The sequence below is a fragment of the Aythya fuligula genome, chromosome 18 (assembly GCF_009819795.1).
Source record: "Aythya fuligula isolate bAytFul2 chromosome 18, bAytFul2.pri, whole genome shotgun sequence".
Lineage (NCBI taxonomy): Eukaryota > Metazoa > Chordata > Aves > Anseriformes > Anatidae > Aythya > Aythya fuligula.
This window is the reverse complement of record NC_045576.1, coordinates 2,937,353-2,960,387: the sequence shown is the minus strand read 5'-3', so window position 1 is coordinate 2,960,387 and position 23,035 is coordinate 2,937,353. Positions and strand designations below refer to the sequence as shown.

Here is a 23,035-nt window from a genome sequence, read left to right as displayed (position 1 = left end):
TATGCACTAATTACTTGAAAGCAATCAGTGGTAGAGGTGGGTGCTGTCCTCTCGGCATGCCTGTGTGGGAAGTTCCCCCAGTAGGCTCTGCTCTGCTCCCTGCAGCCCTCTCGGAGTTGTCGGTGCGTGGAAGAGGCTGTGTGGATAAATGCGTGACATCTGTTGAATTTTGCAATGTACAAATTTTAAAAATCCTTGGATTTTTTTTTTTTTTTTTGCATAGATTTCAATAATCATTTCCACTCTACACTGGGGAGTGCATCCCGATTAAGTGCGAGCAATGTGGATATGTCAGAATGAGGATATTTGCTAATTTTGTCTTCTATTGTGTAGAAGGATGCATCAGCTTGATGAAATAGATCTTATCGTGTAGTCATCTTAAATCTGTCTGCAGTTTGACTACTCAACATATTGTCAGTCTGATTATTTGAAATTACGATTTGTTATGCTACTTGTCCTATGTATTCGCTATAATTGAGATCCTACCCCAAAACCTCAGACATAATGTCAGTAGAAGATATTCTTTCTATAAGTACATATTACTCTGCCTCTAAATAAGTTTTGGTGAATCTCTAACTATGGTGGTTGTTTTTTTTCTGTTTGTTTTTGTTTTTTCATTTTTACTATTGGTTTGTGCATGTAGAGTGAAACAGCTTTACGCTCGCTGCATGGAAAACTGCACTCAGCTTTTCCAGTAACATTCTTTAAAAAGCGGCTCGTACAAAAGCCTGCAGGAATTTGTAGCGTGATGATAGTGCCGCCTGAATTTTCCCATAGGCAGTGTTTAAAGTCAAATTGGGTTGTGACATTAAATAACACCATATGGTGTGTTCATTCCCTGCTGCTAGAACTAGATGCTCAGCGCAGTTTCAGTAGCATTTTACAAGAGTTGATTGATTTTTGGGTGGGTTATAGGTTCTCAGAAGTTAGAAGATCTTGAAAAAAATTTATGGCATTTGTCTTTAAAATACCAGAAGCACAACATTTGTAAGGGCTGTTTGTATTAATATAAAACTGGGGGCAGAGGTATATGTGCATGTATGTCTATATATAATTGTTGTGTATAAAAGCTGCGTCAAAGCTGTCAAGAACAGAGCTTGGAATCGGGCTCTACTTCAAATGATTAACTTTTGGGGACTTGTGCAAACTGTTTTTGTCCTCCGGGTGATTTTCTTTCTAAGGGGATGCCAAAAGTATTAATGCAGACTTATCAAAGTTCAGTAAAAGGAGATTGCCATTTCAGTTGTATTTCTGAACCTTCAAAACTAGAGATGAAAGCACCTGCAGATGCAGCCGGCACATTCCACGCATGGCATGATTTCCGGCATCCTTTCATTTCGGTTCTTCCTTTTTTTTTTCTCTTACAGTTCTTTGAGGTTCCGTTTGACTCGAATATGAACAGGACAAAAAACAGACCACTGGTGCGAGGACAGATCAGGTAAGGCTGAGCACACCTGCTCCAGCTAATGAGAAATGGTCTTACGTTGCTTTTATCTGTCTCCAAGCGTCTCTCTTTCTTCAGATGAGGAAAAATAGCAATTTACAGACAAAAGTCTAAGAAAGAAATGCATCTCTCTGTTCTTTGATATTTTTTCATGTTTATAACTTTCATGTGAGGAATTTGGGTAATCAGCTGTCCTCTAAAATACCGAAATCCTCAAGAAAGCAAAATTTCCATGCCTTTGTGGATTTCTGTACGTGTGACAGGACTACATGCACAGCGTGGCAGCACACCATTATGTTCCCTTCAAGGTTTGCATTAGTTTGTAACAACAAATCTTCAAAATCCCCCATCTTGGAACGAACACAAGATTGTGTCTTATTTTTAACATTCCCATTTATCTGTTGGATCACATGCATTCATTTGAATCTCCTGGGAGAGGTATTTGGAAATCATTTCCTGAACAATTCTAGAAACTGTCCTATAGAGGTGCTGCTAAAAATTACCTACGTGGAAAATCTTTTTGTTTTAGTGGTTTTGTAAGGCACCATGTTGTTTTTGCCTTTTCTGTGTGTTTAGCATAAAGCTGAAATGAAAACCCCAAATGGCGGCAACTTAAGAAAGTTTTGTAAAAGTTGGTCATCCTTTAGGTTCTCATCATCTATCTTGAAATACAAGAGTCCTGTATTAGCACAGGGATTCCCTTAAAAAAATCCATCAGTCACTCTGATTTCTGGATTATATACCAGTTCAGTTTCTCAAAGGCCGTTTTCCAGCTAAAAAAGCAGAGTGAAAAAGAACATCAACAAAAACTGTAACTTATTTGCAAACTAAAACTGAAGGCCCAATTCATAAATGATTCAACAAACAATTTTAGTATTGCATTTCCATGATTTGTGCCAAGGATTATTTATAACAAAATTCTGTTTTCCCTTAGGCTTCTGCGAACAGTTGGTCCTATTTATTTCTGTGTTTTATCCATCACCTTTGGAGGACTGAAAAAAATGTGATGGATGAAATTACAAGAAAATTGAGACAAAATAGTAAAGTGAACCTTGAGGGTAAATTTGCTCTCATTGTAAATAGTTAGAGCGCTTCAATAAACTTGTTCTGATTTGTTCTCAAAGATGGTGCTAATTACAGATTCCTGAGTTGAGTTAATTTTATTTAAAAATGTATTTTAGGGACCACTGCAGTAAGGACATCTGTTGCACATGCAATAAGCCCGCCTGAGTTGTGCAGCTCAGGGGCTCTGCGCTTCTGCTCTCCTTGTACGTGGACCTTCAGCAACAGAAGCACTGGCTTGCTCCCTTCCAGCCAGCTAGGAAGAAAAATGATAAGGAAAGCTCTCTTCCTCTTTCCCTCTTTCTTTCTTACATAGTTGACTTGCACTGCTTGCAGTGATTCTGCTAGGAAACTTTCTGACAGCTTTTGATTTAGAGGAAACAATTAGTTGTAGAAGTTCCCAGCGTCCTTAAATGAACCAACTGCATCCCAGATCGGCAAACCCATCTCACCATATTTTCTTACTCTTTTCCCCCTTTTCATATTTGCTTTCACCACAAAATGGCAATGTTGGGGACTTCATGTAATCACTCATCAATCTATCTACCTGACTGTCAACAGCTAATTTAAAGTTCTTTAAAGTGTCACTTACCTTGAATAATGCTGACCTAATTCCCTGTAGACTTTTGAACACACAGACCATGACTGGGGTTATTTCTGCTGCGGTGTGCCAGAGGAGAATAATCCAGTGCAAGTGATCTAACCTTGCTGTTTTTTGCCACATATTCCCTGGTGTTCTTTGAACTCGTTTGTTCTGGCTGATTAAATAAAACCCTTAACTGTTTATGCTAAAATAAGTCAAAAACAGACTGGACAGAGATGCATAAATTGTAGGTAAACTGGTATCGCAGCTCTGGGAAAGAATCCAGAGAGCTTGGGGTCTATGCTGAGTTCTTGTCCAAAAAATGTATCTGACGGTTGAGTTTTGACATTTTCTTCGCTTTAGCTGCTTCATATCCTGAGATGTTGGGTGCTTTTTAAACTATGTTGTGTTATAACGTCTGTGATACCCAGTGCATCGTTTTACAATCCACCTTCTTCGTCACTGCTCATAAACATAACATGATTTCCTTAATTTTCCATTCTTCCTTTCCCTTTGATTTATTCACCCTAGTTAGTCTGCATAAGTCAGGACAGTACGGGTAGCAGCATGATACCAGTTTTTGTATGGTCCAGTTGAGCTTGAGACCCCTTCTGAAGAGAGGGGAGTTACTCACAGTGCACCTCCTTGGAAGGGCTTTCAGTGGTGGCTTCGACGCGAACTTCTGCCCACCAAGGAGCTGCAGAGACCAGGGACTCCTTCATAGAGGCTGTTGCATCACAATGGCAGCAACTCATGTCACAGTTGGTGACAGTTCTTAGATGCTTGGGACCTGGGCCAGAATCCCACTGGTACACCCCAGCGAGAGGTCCTGTGTGTCCCTGAGTCATCCAGGCCCTGGGTGAGCGCACATCTTTCTTGCCAATAAGGCAATTTATGGGGTTGGCTCATCAGAAATGTTAGGCTGTAGTAGGGAAATTACTCTCATGTGTTTTGCTTTGTGGCCTCCATTTGCAGCTTCAGCAAAGTTTAGATAGGTTATTTAGGTTTAAGAAAAGCTGTCCATGTAACTGACCCGACTTGTAAAGTTTCTCCCCATCCCCCATTTATCAATTTAAAAGAGGGGAGATTAAGATTAGATATAAGGAATAAATTCTTCACTCAGAGGGTGAGGCATTTAGGTGCTGTGGATGCCCCATCCCTGGAATTGTTTACAACCTGTATGTTTCTGTCCTTTCTGTCTGAAGCCTTTGCTTTGAGAAAGCAAACCAAAACTGTCTAGGCAAAGCTTTTGCGTGTTCATGTTACCTGCATTCATGTTCACAGGGTTTGAGGTCCCCATGACTGAGCCTTTTGTTCAAATCGCTGCAACTTGCTTTGGCATCAGTGCGCCTGAGGAGCTTTCAAGGAAACAGGGCTGTGCTGTGAGGTGTCTGTGTCACCAGAGCCTCTGAGGTTCAAGTGAGGACACAGAGTGTCTGTTCACTCTTAAAAGGTATTTACACAAGGCAGCTTTAGCCCGACCATCACACCAGGCAGCAGCACCCTGTGAGCCAGGAGCTGGTTCTGCAAAGATCTCTGGCAGGATGCAATTTGGGGCAGTAATTGTTTTCCATCCTTTGTGACGTCCTCCACATGTTGTATCATCAACTTCATGGCTGAAAGAGTTACCGAGAGGCTCAGTATGCCCCTGCTGTAAAATCGTCTGGCTCTGACGCCAGGCAAACCATACAGGCAATGACACCGAAGGACTCTGCAGAGCTGGGGTCTCCTGTACATAGGAAAAGAGTACGTATAGCTTTTTGCCTGCCCCAAACCCACTGCTGATGCCCCCAGGGAACCTTCTGATGCTCTTGCTAGATTTGTGACAAACAGCACCTGATGGTTCATTGACTGCTTGCTTCCCGACGTCCTATTTAATTTGTAAGGCTCTGAAAAAATTCCCCTTTGAGCAATGAGACGTAACCATCCTTATTCTCTCTTCAGAGAGTAATCAGAGACATCCTGTTGCAAAAATAACAAGAGTAGACCCAAACACAGCATGCCACTAAACACCATCCATCATTCCAGCCTGCCCACACGTCCTCCTCCCTCCTCTGACCCCTCGAGTCTTGTTTGGAAATACAAACAGCTTAAGATGTTCTTCATACTTCGGTTGCAGTGTTAAACTCATCAAGGCTATTTGTGTTTTGCATTACAACAACAGCTGATATTATTTTTCCTGCTATGAGTTGTTTTTATGTCATTGACGAGAAAAAATTTGGTGTGCTCATGCTTCCCGAGATTTGACTGAAATGGCAGTAGCTTTTCCTAGTTTCCTGTTGGGTATGATTTATTCCCTCGCTTCTTAAAGTAATGGATTTAATTTTCCTGGAGATTAATTTAAATAAATCTCCGGTATTAGCTGCAGTAGCTGAGTGAGCTTAGCCTCTCGTGTGACAAGTGTCTTGCTCCATTATGTTGTACAAGTGGCAGTTTTGATTGCCCTTCCACGTGGAGCCGCATACCCACTTGTTAAAAAGCGTCTGGTTTTATGAACTTACAGTGCTGCTGGATCTGCTGTGCTAAGCACTCATAAAAACTTAATAGTTGTACAAAACAGTTTTCGTCTTAAAAACAGAAAAACAAAAAGTGGGAAATTGCCGCATCAGTCATCAAACAGCATGCTCTAAATAGCTGACTAATTCACGACCGTGTAGACCCCCTTCAGTCCTGCCCCTGCAGTGTTTTGCAGCTCACAGCGATTCTGGGGACCCAGTCCTACAGCCCTTGGTCGTAGCGGGCAGCATCGGAGGGTGGCTCGGGCTGGAGGGGACCGCACAGAGCTGTGGTCCCATCTCCTGCTCCCAGCAGGGTCAGCTGAGAGGTCACACCAGGTTACTCCAGGTTTTATCCAGTCTCATCTGAAAAACCTTCAAGATGTGACTAACACGCTGTGGAATTTAACAGTGCTCTCCTTATGCAAAATATTTTCGCTCTCCTTTTCCATGCGCAATTAAGAAGTTTTAAGTCTGCTCACTTGGCACAACACAGATAATGCCTTGGACGCTTCAAAAGAAATAAGTCTTCATTTTGTTTGGTAAATACCTTTTTTCCTGGAATCCCATTAACCTCCTCGGTGTTGTGTATGAGCTTCCTGGTTCTTATGGCCACTCTTAATTATTGCCGTAATTAATGGAGACGTTAATACTTTTCCTACTTGTTGACATTTCTGAGTGCAGTGTTGACTTTGGTCAGTTTAAACTCTAAGACAAACTCTTGAAGAATCAGCCCAAAAAGAGCTCCGAAGGCAGCAATATTTCTGACTGATGGCTTGTGTTGATGAGCTGTAGTCCCAGCTGCAAGTACGTAACTTGAAGATTCGCTCTCTGATAGGAAATTGCAGCATGTCAGACTTCCCATATTTACTCAAAAATTCACTGAGACTCAGATCTGGTTCTTTCTGGCAGTGTAAAGTGGAGTTTTCTACTCAGTTGCTTATAGCAGACCTGCTGCTGCTGTGCTGAGGAAGTGCACGTGCATTAAAAAAGAAAAAATCTCCTGTAATCACTGTTGATAACTCAGCGTAATTAGCTTGATTCTTTGCTTGCTAACACTAATGTAAATCAGGAACGTTTCTCCTGAAGTTGGTGGAGTTACACTGATGTAAGTGAGAGGAAATCCATGTCCTCGGCTTAGGGCTGAGACCCGCATTAAGCATTTAGCCAGCCCTGGGTTTTAAGCCAGCAGTTTAAAATCTCCCCAAGGGTTTCAGTACAACTTTGGTTCCATTTAAAGATCAGCCTCTACTTAGCTGATTGGTCTGCTCCCTTGGGTGGTCATTTCAGACAGGTTTCATTGTATTTAAGTTAAAACAAATAAAACAAAAACTCCATAAATCTACAGTTCAAGAATAATCATTTTTAAGAGATCAGATGCTAGTTCCCTGCAGGGAAACATTCCAATATTTTGTTTAGAAAATACCTCATTTTAAAGGGGCTGCCCTGAGATCTTTCTGAATGATAAAAATGTTTCTTTTTTCAGTGGGAGGCTTTCCTCTTGTTTAAACAGGGCACAATTCAAAGCAGACACCACCAGAGCAGCCTTTTCAAGCATTTTTTATCCTGCTTGTATTCAACCTTTATTATTTGAAAACAAGTAAATGCATTCCAGCCCCACCACCACCCTCCTGGCTGCCTTTTTTTTTTCACCCTGTTTTCTAGAAGCTGTCATTGACTGTATTTGGTAAACAAGAAATTAGAAAGGCAGCTTTATATTTTTGACATGTACAAGTACTTGTAAAAATGTAGTTGCCGTGTTTTGAGCAGCAAGGTTGTGTGTGTGTTTTTTTTTTCTGGCATGGCCACGTCATGGAGAAGTGGGGGGAGAAACCTTGAGGCTAAAACATAGTTTAATGAGAATAAAACCCACATCAAAGGATGGACTAATGGAATGATATAATGCTTATTGTGTCACTTTCCCAAAGGGGATATGGATGACAGTACTTATATTTCAATTATCTATTCACTGCCTGCATAGGATGCTGATTAAATGGTTCTAAGGTATTAGGGTCTTTTTGTAGAATTCACAGCAAAGTGGTGATACTGCACATTATCCTTAGATCAAAATGTGTATTAGCAGAAAATTACATAGCTCTAACTACATCTATATTTTGTTTCTTAAGGCACTAAAAAGGGCTGTTCTAAGAACTAACATTACATTCAGATTCATTTCAGTTGAAGCGGAGGCATCGCTCGCGCCTTCAGCAGACTCCTCCTGCCCCTCCGCAATTCTGCAGCCGCTCAATGGAGACATTCCTTTGTAGGCAGCTCTGTTTGGTGGATATAAATCCTGCGGAAACACTTGACCCCTCACGCCTTGCTGCTTTTCAGTTCAGCTGAGGGGCCTTTACCGCCAAATTATTTATCAGAATCCTTAATTGCACATGGGACAGTTGATAAATCGGCGTACATTGTGCATCGCCTCACGTTAGGAAACATCCCAGATGCTCATGTATAAACCAGGAGTCACGGTGCATTTGGCTAAATAGCTGCTCCATCTGCTCGTGGGGAACACTGCAGAGAAGTGATACGGGCTCCTAATGGAGTTGTCTTATCCTCTCATGTCAGCTCCTCGCCGGGGGGTAGAGCCCCGTTAGCTGGAGGCAGCCGAACCATTGTGTACTAATCCTTCAGTGTTGTGCCTGCTGTGGATGGGCCTTTTGGACGTTGGCTTTAGCTCTTGATTTTTATTCCTTTAACTGACTTGTGGTGAGTAGTTTTCTTTAAAGGTGATGTTAAAGAGAGTTTTTTCTCTTATGTTGCACAAGCAAGCCAAAATGTAGTTTCAAACCCAGGATCCTATCTCCAAGTCCCGCACAGTTTTCGCCTCGTGGCTGTCAAACATTTCAGGTTCATGTTTGTAAATTTTGGCTTAATGCAGTCAAAATCCCCCACTTTGTTCCCTGTATTAGTATTGAACCTTATCTGGTTTAACCACAACAGCGTCATTATTCACCGCGTGCCAAGTGTTGTAGGAAATGTCACTGCTCAACAAGTCCATTACGGAGCTGCCTCTGATTAGAAGCTGCTATGCCCTGAGATCTGTTTACAGAAAGTCATGTTAGAAGTGCATTTCTTTCTGTGAAGGACAGAGTTTATCATGTCTTATGCAAGTTATAATTTACATGCTATCAACTTGGCAAGGCAGATATAAGAAAGGTTTTTCTTATACTTTAATTAGCTTCGTGCTAACACGGGCGCTTGCTCTTTAGTCTTTCTGTCTAGAAAAGCAGCATTCCTGAGGTTAAGATGTCCAGGGAGCCTCTTTGATATGTTTTGTTTGATTTTTTCTGCTAGGGTCCTAGAATCACAGGAATATTATATTATAAATCATGCTGTGAAGGAGCGTGAGCCACAGTGACTCATATTGCTGCCGGCATGTGACAGTATTCTGTTATATTCGTGCACTTTGAGGGTATATGAGGTTTTTTTGTTTATTCTTCTGAATATTTGTAAAATATAACTCCAGATGCTAGCCGTAGTAGACAACACACCAAAATAATAAAGCAGGAATCCCAAAACACAACCGTCCTCATCCTCCTCTAGTCTGGGAAAGCAGCAGCTTTGCCATGGTGCCTGCTGCATGCCAGGCGTGGCAGCGCTCATCGCCGAGATGGTGTCTGTGGGCTGCCCTGCTCTAGGGTCAGTTGGCTTCTAGAGATGAGATTCTGGTTTTGATTCATTTTCCCAAAAGCATTACGTGTTCAATTTTGCTGTAGGAAAGAGGAGAAAGGAAGGATCCGAGGGTTTGGTTCTTGGCGGCCAGTCCTGGAACTGAGTCACGCTGCCCGTCCGTAATTCGTGCCCAGTGCCCCTGCATTCTTGGAGGGTCGGCTTGTGGTCCTTTTCCTGGGCTCCTGGCAAACAGCAATGGAAGCCCTGGTTGCAGTACTCTCACAGTGAGGTACCTGTGTCTTTCATGAGGGACCACGAAGGTATTTTGTGTTACTGTCTTTTACATTCTCGGTACCGTTGATCCTAGCAGAACTGAGAGCTGTTGATCCTAACTGGTATAGGTTAAAAGTGGGACGGTGACAACTTCAGCAGTTGTCAGTGACAACTTCTGGCAGTTGTCAGCGTATAACCATACCTAGGTTATAACTAGCAACGACAGGGTAGCTTGGAAGGGTAAACAGGCTTTGTTTTTGAATGAAGGAATTACTGACTTAGAAGAAGTTCTCCATGGTAGCAGCGGCCACCAGGAAGTGTAGTGCTCGTGTCTCAGGTGATACACGGCAAGTACTTTAGAGCGTGCTGTAGTGTCTTAAAATGATCGACGAACATTGAATATGTGCTCACAGTGTTGGAGAAGGAACTGCAGACAGACAGGCAGGATCTCACCTACCTTGCACTTGGACAGGCTCATCTGCTCAGGTGCTCTTCCAAATAATGGTGTCTACAGCCGGGGTCCTCGTTGTGCTGCAGACCGTTGCTTCTTCTCCTGCTGTCTCTGGATGCAGTGAATAACTTATTTCCTTCACTTTCATTGCTCCCAGGAATGTATTTAGAGTCTGTGATCCTGTACTTCGCAATCAAGAATGGCTGGGCTAACTTTTCACATTTTTTTTTGAACACTAGTTTGATAAATCTTCTAAAACTTCAGTTTTCCCTGTCTTAACGAGATTGAGAACTGGCCTGAGACTTCTTTACTTGCTGCTTTCCGAGTGTTGGCTGAAGGCTCAGCAGAAGCATGTGTTAGGTTTAATCACTCTAAATCACAGAAAAATGTTTCTGGAGAGAAGATATTATCCATTCTGTTTGTCAGCTGGCCTCCGGTTCTTAAATGAAGAGAGAATTGAGATTTTGAAATAAAATGAATGGATCACTTAACTGCCATGTTGTAAGGTTAGGTTTGTTAGGTTAAAGAGGAGGATTTAGTTTAAATATTATGGGGCACATTTTTCAAATTTACTGTAGGTTTGTCTTGTAAGCACTTTAAAAAAATATTTACATTTTCATGACTGCGGGGAAGCTGTGAATATTATTAGTCACCCTTTCACTCCTACCTAACAAAGACATACAACAAGGAGCGCGCTAACGCTCGGCAGGGTTGCTCAGGGTTGTTATGATTAGCATTCTGGTGTGTATAGCGAATGTAATGGGAGCATAAACATTTTGTAAGTACGGGTCCTCTTCGTTTTTAATTTTTTTTTTACCTCGAGTGAAATGATGGGGCCCAGTTGAAGTTTCTGCTTAGTAACAACAGGCAGCATAAAAAGTTTTATTTCACTTTGACTGTCAGCAAACATTGAACATTAGCTAACATGGTGTTAACAAACTGCAAGTGTCCCCAGTTTTCCTAGGCTGTCTCATCCCAGGCTGTGTTTGCCTTGGTCCAAGTCCTCCTGCAGACACTTGAATCTGTGAGCAGCAAAAAAACAGATCCTGGCATCATTGGCATGGAGCTATGGTGGTAAAGTGAGAGCAGGATGTGCTTAGGAAAAAGCCCCATACCAGGCGTGGGACTCCAGTTTCTCTTTTTGCAATTGAGTTGAAATCGCTTTTACCTCATCTCAGCATAAACGTAGCATCGTTGTGGAAACTTCCAGCAAAATCAATTGAGCCAATTTTGATTTATGCAAGTGTAAAAAAGAGAGATGTGTCCCTTTCAAGATGAAATGATTCTTTTAAATTAGCCCTGTTTGTTTATGATAGTTTTAAAGTCCCTGGCTCTGGCAAGGGAGACAGAACATCTGCAGCTCAGATTCTTGAGGAGCGAGGGAAGCTAATTGCCTCCAATTTGGTTAAAATACAGTGTCAATTACTCCTTTAAACAATAGCGATGCACAGCCCTGACAGGGAGGCTTGGGCTCCATGCATGGGTTGTTTCTTCATTGGGAGAGAAATGAATTGACACAGACACAGGATATTTTATCCTAGTTTGTATTTATTTACACTAAGTAGACTTCTGAACGAGTATATTGGATAGCAAAGCCAGAGCGTGGTCGGCAATTTAGTGCCAGAGCTCCAGAAAGCAGCTCCCTGACAGCATCCAGCCAGCTCTATGAGTTTACCCAGCACTGAGCCCTGTGGATGCCAAGTTCTTGCTTTGTTGCTTTCCTTGGGGATCCCTTCCTTAGGGATCGCTCAGGGTTGAATCCTGCCTGGTTGCCCTGCTCTCGGTCCTGATGCCCTCAGAACACCACCAGCTTGGTGCTGATGGGCCTGGCCTGACCCCGGGACAAAGGACATGTCCTAGTGCCTCCAGAAGGGGCAGCTCCTTTCAAAGGGATTTGCATTTTAAAGAGGTGCATTGGAAATTCAGGGCTGTAAACTTCATCAGGAGAGGCAGTGCTGTAAGGGCAGGCTGAGCTCCTCATCTCAGAGTGCCTAAATGCTGCCCGCTAGCCCAGCTCCTTGGGAGCACTCTGCAAGTTTCCTACCTCCCCTTGAGACATCATTCCTCGCCAGCTCAGATTTTGTGTTACAAAGCACTTTTAGAACTTTTCATATATATATATTTTTCCCATTATTTTCCCATATTTTATTGTTACATTTGGGGGAAAAGTACAGCCCAATTTCAGGTTATCAACATCTTTGTCAGAGTTATTACCAGAAACTGAATTACAAAAATCTGGTTACAAAAACAAATACAAAACCAACAAAAACAAATCAGCAGGCAGAGTTACAACAAGTCTGCTATGTTATCTTAAAATCTGGGGTAGTGCTATACCCAGGTAAAGGGAATTTGATATCCAGTTCTTGTAGTGCTTGCAGAACCTGATTTGCTGTCGGAGCACATCCTCTGGGATGGGACACCAGGCCACAGTTTGCTCACAGCTCAGACCGGAGCCTGAACACCGGCAGAATGAAGATTCTGCTCTGTACCTGTGAAGACAACATTCAGTAATTCGTTAAGGAAACCACAAAAAAAAAAAGACTTACGAGGTTCCCACTTGTTTCTGCCTCCTGAAGGACATCTTGTCAGCCTTTGGTAATAAACGACAGACAAGCCCATATTCTGGTGCTTGGAGCTAATGGGGAAAAATTGACTTCCCAATTAAAAGTTTCATATTTTAGTTTTAAAATCAATCATCCTCCAGCCCTTGTCATGAGCCATGGACTCTCTTGCATGACTGAGAGAATAAATGGATGCGTATTAACAGCTTTCTCTACACTTTTCTCTTAAGAAAGTTCCAGTTTAGCTCTGTGATAGATTTTGTTCAGTTTAATGTCATTTTGGTACTTTGCAAGATACCCTTAATCAGCAGGCTTGGGGGCCTTTCATGATGTTCAGCCACAATGTACCTGGAGAAGATGATACCACGAGGGAGAGTTGCTTGTGTGCAGTAAAGCTGCCTGATGCCGAGTCGGATCTGTATGAAAGAAGAAAGGGGTCTGGCAACACATGCATTCCGCCAGGGCTAAAGCTATTTTTCCTTTTAGTTGGAAAGAAATACTATTCCTTGAAACTAATCAAATCTGTAATTGAAAGCTGTAGTTGAATATAAAAACATTTTGCTAGTCATGCTATAAGCGCTGTATGTAAAAAAGATGTGCTGTCTCAAGGCTGTGCTGACTAGGGGCCATCCTGCATCCCCGTGTAACCACTCTGACTTAAAATCTCAGCCCAGAGTGTGAATGTTTTTTCTACCGCTGCAGCCCAGTCTATCTGGAGGGCTCTTCTGGGGTTTAATATCTTTTGCAAAAAATTAGAATCATTTTAGAAAAATCATCAGTGATGAAGCTACTGATCCAGACAATGTTGTTCCAGTTTCAGTTTCCATTAGCATTGTTGTTATTACTATATAACTTTTACAGCTGACAATGGTCATGAATATGGTTTTTATTACTAAATATATAACTATGCAGCCTGAAAGGATTTGTGTGGAAAGTTAAAATTCAATTTCACTGTTGGTAGATTGCCATCATTCAGTTGTCTGCCATGATTACTGATTGGGTTTGAATGATCTGTTCCTTACTTTGAGCTTAGAAGCTGTTGGAGTGTTTTTTTTAGCCTCCCATCAAAATCGTTTCAGGGAAGCTACCGTTGCTATTCAGGGCAAAATGTGCCTTTTACAGCTTTCTGGCTCATTTTTTGCTGTCAGCTGACTGCGGCACTTGTGCCAGAAGACAACCCCGCTGCCGGTTTCAGGCGTCTGTCCATCTGGGGAAGCAGAGCTGGGAATTATGCAAACACAGTCCAGATGTGTGCTGGAAGGAGATGGTCTTTCTTCCCCATTACCTAAGTCCTAGGAGCAGGAAGGCTTCATACAGTCATATGTTGTTGCAGTGTGTAACATCCTCAGCTCCTCGCTGCCCTTCCACGCTGTATGGGATTGCCAGGGCAGCTGCCGGGCCCAATGGCCTTCCTCAGTTTTCCTGCTGGATCTCAAAGTTTCCAAGGAGGGCTCAGCAGTTTTTGGGTGCTGATCCTTTAAAAAGAAAAAGAAAATCCCCTGCTGGTGCTCCTCCAGCTGCGGGAGGTGGCCGAGCCATAGCTCAGTACCGCCTGACAGTCGTGGTGATCCAAGCTCAGCTCCCACCCCGGGACTGGCTTTTGGCAACTCTTGGTGTTGTCTGGCCAAAGGAGCCAAGAAGATGCCAAGACATGAGCAAAACTAAATCAGCAGCTGCGGAGGGTGATGGCTTGTACTGGAGATTTCTGTGGACATCCTCCGCTCATGAAACAAGCTTTCCTGGCTGCAGAAAGAATTGAAGAGAAACAAATTCTGCTTTGGTTTGTGTCACCTCTCGTCGCTGCTGGAAAAATGCAAAAACCTCAGTCTGCAGCTCTTGTTTGAGCTTGGAATTGGCTTCGGAAGCCTTAATAACTTCTTGCTGACCTGGAAAAAGTTAGAAAGAGGGGGCTTCCTCTGGCAGCCTCGTTCAGGCGGGTAGTCGGGGGACTTTTTTAGTATCTACAGATTCCAGTAATAATAAGCAATTTATGATGATTATCCCCAAAATCTGATTTTAATTATGGCTTTGGAACAGTGTTCATGCACTGGACTCGTATCTCAGACCATGATGGCGAAATGGAGTTGCAGAGATGCAAATCACTCTTGTGTTCTTGTGCTGCCAAAGAACTGCAGAGCTCCCCGTAGTTTCAACCCATCTGCGTGCTAGGCTGGTGCAGGCTGTTCCTCTTCTTATTACAACAAATTGTTTTGACACTATATGCAGATGAAATTTACGTCCATAGTAGCAATATTGAGATCAGTCTGAGGCATCAGTCTCACCTTGATCATCTCATTCACCTGTCATGAGGGGAGATGCTGAAGCCAGTACTCAGGCAGCCCTGTTTCTGGAGGCAGCTGCAGCAAAGAAGTGAGGGGAGAAGCACAGTGGTGTTGCTGAGGCTGCATCTTGGAGGAAATGGGAAGCCCATCCTGGGATGCAAAGGATGTGATCGCCTTCAGGAGGCAAAACGCGGCTGGGGGTGGCTGGGGAGCAGACGTGCTGCCCCTGCCCTTGCCCCACCAAAGCCCAGCCTTTGCCCCCACACTTTGTTCTTCACCGTCCCCATCCCGTAGCTTTTAGTTCTGCACCCTGCATTTGGCAGAACGGATCCCTGGCCTTGTGGCTCAAGGAACTGTTGTCAGTAATAGTAAGATCTAATACAAAATACCAACCAGGAATTTAAATGTTTCAGTCCATTAAGGTACTCTGGGCATGCTGCAGCAGAAAAAAAGGGCGCTGTTGTTTTGTTGTTTGGGTGGTTTTTTTTCAGTTTGCCTTTTTAGAAGTGGTGATGTTTCCATAAAAGGTTTTTGACAGACAGGGAGAAGAGAGAATTTGTTTTATTACCTTCTGTATTGGGCTTTGAATCTAATTTTCAAATATAAGCACTTACGCTTCACCTGAGAAATATGCAGGCAATCTTAAATGGACACTTAGATTCAAGCTTAAGCTTTTATGCAAATATGTTTTGCGTGCCCAATTTCCCATTAACACAAGGTCACAAATTAAGTTTCTTATGTATTTACATAACATCTGAACATGAATTGCATACAACTGCTGATTGCTTGAATGCACCTATTCAGAATTCATAGGGGCTTTGTGTCTCTATGTGTATATGAGTGTCAATATATTCACAGAGCTAGGTCAAAGTGTTAGATGCTGATACTGGAATTTTTCATATTTCTGAATGTTGATATGTTTTAAGGGGAAATTTTGTGTAGTTTCTAGATACCTTTTTCCAAATACAATTTGCTTTTAAACTCCTTATCACCTTTTTTATACTGTTGTTTTTTTCAGTTGTAGCTCTGTCTGTACTTTGATAGCGATCTTTACAAAATGCCAAGGATAGTGTAGAAGAGCATACATAGTAGTGAGGCTATTGATCTTTATAGACATTAAGCTTGCTAATGCTGCTGTGAAATAGGTAAAATACTACATTAATTTTATAGATGGGCAAATGCTTTAATTTGTTTTCCTGTTTCAATTTTTCCAAGTAACGCTGTGAGTCAATAGGTGCTATTACCCATGGCTCTGGAGCCTATTAAATAAATATGCTTCATGCACACATGTGCAAGATCATTATATATGTATAACCAGCTCATCTGTAAGTGGCACCTAGATTCAAAGATGCCGTAGCACATGAATTAAAGCAGGCTGCTGTGTCTCGAAGTCACCGTCAGCAGTACAATGAGTGAGGGTTCACGTGTGTCCCTCGGGGTGGTGTGTGTGAGGGGTTCCTCCTGCCTGCAGCAGCTTCAGGCTGTCCTTCAGCCATGCTCCCCTGCCCCTCCTCCTCCTCAAACTGTAGAGGAGTGAAATCTCATCAGATTTTCTTTGGATCTGTAAGGGTTTGATTGTTCACTGTTCAAGCTGAAGTTCTCTCCCGAGCTTTTAGCTGAATGTGCAAGTCTTTTAGAGGTTTCCTTGGGCAGACTTTGACATACGCATTCTCAATAAAGGAGAGGAGAGGGATGAGGCAGAACTACCAGTTTTTGGTTTTCCTGTAGGAGGTGTCCTATGTGGTGACATACTTGGGTATTTTAGCATTGAAATTTGAAGAGAACTCATTTGGCACTTGTAGTATTTTTCCAGAGCCTGATTTTAATCAGCCAAATAACTGAAACCAACTCCTCCCAGGAATCCATCATAAAACCCAGTTTCTTACTCAATATGTTTGCTTTCTCAGCTAGCTCCTTGGCCAATTTTCCAATGGAAGATTGCCCTTTTTTTTTCCCATGGGAGTGATTCCCTCAGCATAAGTGAACGCCCAAGTGAAATGAGGCTTATGCACCAGCGTCTGTCATCAGCCTGCACTTACTGTATGGATGGTTTTGGGATGAAGGAAACCAGCAGAGACCCCGCAGCCACTTTTGATCACCATGTGAGAATTCCCTGGTGCCGGGCTCCCCGCTACCTGTGCTCCTGCAGTGTGCACTGCGCTGCGTGATGGCTCAAAGCTGTAGTGGGGGGCACGCTGTGGACTGTAGGCAGTGGGCAGATGTGGTGACAGCTCAGCATCACGGCCTTTCTCCTGCTCCTGATCCCCTGTGAGGCACAGGCACAGAAGGGAGCCTATCCCTTCTCATGCTCAAATCCACTTGAATCCTCAAATCCATTTGAATCCTCAAATCGATGAGCACCACACAACATCCATGAGACTTCACAGAACTTAGGTAGGCATGGAGGTACATCACGGTCCCTAAGAGACCATAAGCTATTAGAAATCAGAATACCCTGACACTGCTGAGATTGAAACCTGGGATAAGTCTTTCCAGCTTAAAATCCTCCAAGTCACTGAAGCAGTAAAAACTGCACCAGTAATTTAAAGCTCTGTACCTCTTCCTCAAATACTGTCTCTTTCCCAATGAGGAGTTGCTTATACTTCTCCTAGACCTTATAAAGATGACATATTTCTGGGAGAGTGAGTTGAATTATCCTCTGCCTCATGTCTCACCAAGAAAGCAGGTCCTAATTTCTGAGTGCAGTGTCTTTGTAATGTGAAAGAGTTTTATGGGGCAGAAATAACAAAGCGGACTCATCAGCTCACAGTCGGAGTTTCAGACCTCAGCTGGAGTTTCTGATGCAGGCCCTTGTCAGTCATACAACTACTCTTCTAGAAGAATTTTACAGTAACTTGTTTTTGAAGGAAACACTGGAGAGGGGTAGAAAATGAGATACTTTCTAGATGTTTAAGGGTAAAACAGTTTGACTGCTTGTGAAGAACAGCCATCACTGACATAATACCCTCCCCTGAGATCTGTGGGACTGTGTACAGACACATACAGACACGATCAAACCGCTTTCAGGAGCTTCCTTTTAAAGAAGCAAAAATGAAGAAACCAAGAAACAAAAACATGTTTTCATCCACCAGGAACAGAACACCTTTTCTGGAGGTCTCAGTCACGTAACTTCACCTTTCCCTTTCTATAAAGATGCATTTTGTAGTGGGGTTTTTCTGATCCATTGGTCAGCTCTGACAGCAGTGGTGCCAGGGCTGGCCCTGCAGGAAAGGCCGCGGTGACTGGATCCACCATGGAGGGCCTGGCCTCCTCCTTCCGTCTCCCAAGGAGAGCTGAAGTGCTGGTGTCTGCTGCTTCATCAGTGGCTCATGGTGCCTGGTGCCCCTTTGATTCAGAGAGATGCAGAGGGGTCTTCACTCAATTAGTGAGAAAAGTTCTCGCTGCCTTAGGTCACGCCGTGTCCTCACTGAGGGCTGTGTGCCCCATGGGAGCGGACATGGGCACTCGGCCTCGCAGCGTCGGGCTGGTCTTTTGTCACCTCTGGAGCACATACTGTGCCAGCCTGGTGTTCATCTGTGTGTCTGACAGTATTTTAGTCAGGAATCAGTCAAGACAGATTTGTTTAACCAAACCCAGTCAGGCTTTCTCTGTAGAGGGGCAACACCTGGAAAGTACAGCACTGGTAGGCAGCGCTGAGGCAGCTTACTGTGCAGGATGCGTTTTGCTGCCTTTCCCGAAAAGAGCACCGCTAGCTGCAAACCCAAAGGGCACAGCTCTGTCTGAATCCTTTCACAGGACCCTCATGGAAACGTTCTCGCATTGGGAACATGGCTTTGTCATTGGGTGGCACAGCGGGGCCCGGCCTGGATCCGCGCTGCCTTCGTAACCCCAAAGCTGCACACGGAGTGTGAATGTGCTCTGTAACCTGAAATCCAGCGATGGATTTGAAAAGCTGGATAAAATGTTGGGATGTGTCGACTCAGGCAATTTAATTTAAATTGAAGGCAGATCTTTGGTGTGAGATATGCTCGTTTTAGTCCTTGTGGTTGTTTAGTATGTCCATGCAGTATTGGTCTGATGAAGGTTTTAAAAATAAAAATGGGAACGGGAGGATTTTTTTGCTGATAAAACTCACATAAAATCCATCCCCACCAGCAAATTTTCCTTACAAGGGTTGGAGCAGTGCTTGCAACACGTATTTAAGGTTAAGGATTCAGTCAGAGGGTAGGGTAATGGTAGAATACAAAGGCTGCATAGTTTGAAATTAGACAAAACGTGTAAAGCTAAAGTTTACGCAGAGACATTGCTGCAAGCACATGTGTTTTTTGCTGTTATATGTAGGACTAAAAGTGTGTATTTAGCTGCATGGGTTATTTAATGCAACACAGTTAATGGCATTTTCCTCAGGTCTCTCACACCACATTATTCCTCTTAGTGGTATTTGGTTCTCTTCCCGTTTCACCAAATGTCCTTGAACAAGCACAGGTGAAGAGATTTCCACAGCAGCAAACATGTTGATTGGGGTAAGGGAACACAAATAAGGCTTCCTTCGGGTTACATCATGGTGCTTGCTGCCCGTGAAGTGTGGGTTTGGTAGCTGAACAAAAAATCCTTGTTCATCATATTTGGGTGTTTATTGTGGAACTTATTAGCAGAAGTTTACACAGCTTCAGCCACTTTCTTACAGATTTTAACAGGAATTTCCAGCCTTCCCTCGGCCCTTAGCTCTTTTGCAGTAGAAATCAGCAGAAGTGATTAGCATCTTTATTGTTTGGTTCTTTCAGGCAAACCTAAAATATCTTCAGTTAATTTCAGTTACACTTAGAAGATGAGTTTTAATTTTGGTTTTGTTACCGGAATTGCTTTGGTGTGCTACCCTTGCTTAGCAGAGCGTGCAAGCTAAATGGGGACATGGAGAATTCAGCCGCTTTTTGAAAAGCCAAAAAATACTTTATTTCTGTTAGCATAATTTCAAAGTGATTGAATGTACTATTTTCCTCTTAAATGCTTCCTAATTTTATGTCTAACCCTGTTGTATTTCTTCCAAAAGATCCCTTGGAAAATTGCAATCAGTTAAAAATCTGGCAGGCTGCAACCATGCTCGTTCACTCTGAACACAGAGTGCCTTTTCCAGAGGTCAAAATGTACTACTATTAGGATAAAAGAAAATGACCTGCTGGAAGCACAAATTCTACGGGGGGCCTATTGGCCTGCATAGCTTAAATTTGGTCACGAGGATAAAATCATTGCAAACCTGTGGCAAAATTGCCTTGACTGTTTAGAAAGGCTTGCCTTGGGATGGGGGGGAGATGTGAAAATTGGAGTTGGAAGAGTAATAAAAAATCCCTAAAAACAACCCAAATCTGATCTTAGCTTTCTGGAGGAGTGAGAGGAAGGGTGAGGGGAGGGGGGCACTAGTAACTCTTTAAGACAAGCTCCTGTGCTAAGCGTGTGCCCCGGCTCTCCTCCCGCAGCCCTCTGCTCGCTGTGTGCTTCGCCGCCTCCTGCGGGGTGCCGGGGATCGCCCTGCTGACGCTGGGAGTCAACCCTCTCACCGGCGCCCTGGGAGCCTTCAACATCTTCCTGTACACGTGCTGCTACACACCCATGAAGAGGATGAGCATTGCCAACACATGGGTGGGAGCTGTCGTCGGTGCCATTCCCCCCGTCATGGGCTGGACTGCAGCTACTGGTAGTCTTGATGCTGGTAAGTGCAAAATCCACGTTCGTGGTGGGGGGAAGCCGTTGTCAGTATTGTCTTTGGGATACCTAAACGTACCTACTCGAAAGGCAGTAAGTAATGATTTTTCTTAAGCACCATTCTTGATGCTTGTTGACCTGACTCTGCTGCAAAAGTAGATCTGTTCCGCTGTTTGTGGTGGAGTATAAACTCGTGCAGCACAGTACCAGGAGGACTGAAGAAGCAGGCATGATGGCATCATTCTCCTTATGGGGGCATTTTAGGGGTAAGCAGGAGCTGATAAAAGAATCTCTCCTATAAAATGTGCATTTAGGTCACATTGAAAAGAAAATCTAGAAGGAAAGTAGAGTATTAGCAAATGGGGTTTGCATGGAAGAAAACATGTAATTTTGGGATTAAAACCATACCCACTTAGATCTGACTTACAAGTCAGGAGCTTTCAGCAGGAAAATTCCCAGATGTGTTTACTACTGTCTTTCCCCAGGCCAGAAAATATCCTAGGAAGACTAATTTATTGGTGTATTTTTTAATTGCCCACTTTTAGACTCTTAAGTTATAAATGTTCCTTTCCCCCCTCCTTGAAAAGCAAACAAAAAATTCTATTTTAGTAACTGTGAACCATTTTTACATCCCTCATAAAACACTGATCTCTTCAGCAGCTAAACTCTGACACAATTAGGGCTTGTTTTTCCTGCCAGCTAGAAACTAAAGAATCAAAGTGGTTATAGTTATATTCTGCATAGTTGTATTCTGAAGAAACGCATGAAGTTCAATTAGCAGGTCTGTTAAGAATTTTTTAGCACACACTCATCCCACAGTGTGGCATATTTAAGGTTTGAATAATACTTTCAACAAGAAGGCTTTTAACCAGAAATTATCAGAATCTGTGCAAGATCCATAGCACACCATTCTTCATTTATGGTGCATGCTTGCTATAAACGTCAGGCTGTGCTGGCTGTGTGTACACATGTTCCGATACAGATCTAATCCAGAGCTAGGATGAAGGGGTTGTTTGTTTTGATAGTTGTGCGTACTACTTCTGTACAAACATTTATGTCTCTGAAAATCGTCTTTTTTTTTATATATATTTAGACATATAAATGATATGTATGTGCATGTGTAGTGTCTCACGTTAAGGAGTGCATAACAGACATCATTAGAAGCTCTGTATTTCTCAAAAGAGAATGAATTAAAAGCAAAATGAATGCATATTTTTAAGAACTATATCATTCTGACTGCTGTGGTGTAGACCCTGGATCTGAGGATGTTTAGGAATTCCTGTGTTGGTTTTGGCATCTCATTGCAGAGCTGATCCTGTAAGATGTTTCTCTTGTGCCCATGCTTCCCCTGCAAAGTCCAGCCAGGAGCGAGGAGCTGCAGCTTCCCGGGAGGCATTGCTGTAGAGCTAAACCACTGCTGTTAGAGCCCACTGCGTTAAAGGGAACTGGCAGTGGTGTTTGCTATCTTTAATTGTCTTTTATCATCATGATATAACTTGCTTTTCAAGACCTATTTCTCAAAGAGCTACTTTGTACCTGTGCAGCAATCAGCAGAGAGCACGATCCGTGTCCCATACAAGCTTTTCCTATCTGTTGGCAACTAACGGTGTGCATGTGCTGTGCTGCGGAGGGGATAATCTCTGGCACTGCTGCAGTCTGTGGAAGATGACAACTTTTAAATCACCCAAGAAGATTTTGCCAGAACACAATGATCTGTGCTGGTGTGTAACCTGCTGTTGTACTGGTTGTTCTGGTTAGCTAAAACTTTCTGCAGTCATCTCTGTCCATGTCAGCAGGGCCAAACAGCTTGGTTAATGAAAGAAATGCTATTGGGCTGATACCCCAGTAGTCTTGTAATGAAGCGTGTTTGAGGAGACACTTGAAAATGGTGGCCTGAATGTAGTATTTTAATGCATTTCGGTATTAATAATAATAATAATTAGAAAAGTAGTAAAAAAAAAAAAAAAAAAATCTGCATTGTTAAGTACAGTTTTCAGTCTTTTGCATTCTGCTACTACAAAATAAAAGAGCTCAGCACCTGGAAGACTCCATCCCACCTGGAGCACAAATGTGCATCCTCATGCACACACTTGTGACGTGCAGACCTGCATCCCTTCTCTAACCAGCCTACCCACAGTTGTTGAGCTCATTAATAATGTGTAATTAGCTTGGAGACTTAACCTAGTTTTAAGCAGAGGTGTGAAAATGCATTTGCACCTCGTTTAAAAAGAAAAAAAAATGAAAGAAAGAAAGAAAAAAAAAAAAAGATTGATTATTCCACTGAATAAGGAAGAGGAATGTGAAGGAAGGGAGTTAGAAAGCTAATGAGAAGGAAGGTGCTCCCGGCTTAACTGGCCTTTTTTGAGTTTACATTTCATTATGGATTTTCTCTCCTTGTAATCTTCTCACAGCAGCCACGTTGTTGTACACATTGCTGGTTGTAGAGGAAACAGTATTTAAGTGTAGACCTTTCATTACTGTTTGAGGGGATAGCCAAGTGTTACACCACACCAGTTCGTGCCCTAGCACAGCCCCTCCTGCACCCTTCTCGATGTCCAGGGCTCGGTGGCAGCGCTGCGAGGTGATCTTGCCATCTGAGCTGAAG

General features: G+C 43.0%; 1 protein-coding gene across 2 annotated transcripts in view; it reads left to right on the top strand.

Moving 5' to 3' along the window:
* The window catches only part of LOC116496596 (protoheme IX farnesyltransferase, mitochondrial), a 100,741-nt gene that overhangs the window by 65,854 nt on the left and 11,852 nt on the right, over positions 1-23,035 (top strand). For both annotated transcript variants that reach the window (XM_032199799.1, XM_032199800.1), the window contains exons 5-6: positions 1,368-1,438; positions 20,205-20,437. In XM_032199799.1, coding sequence (XP_032055690.1) covers positions 1,368-1,438; positions 20,205-20,437 — 304 coding nt within the window. The remainder of the gene's footprint in view (positions 1-1,367; positions 1,439-20,204; positions 20,438-23,035) is intronic.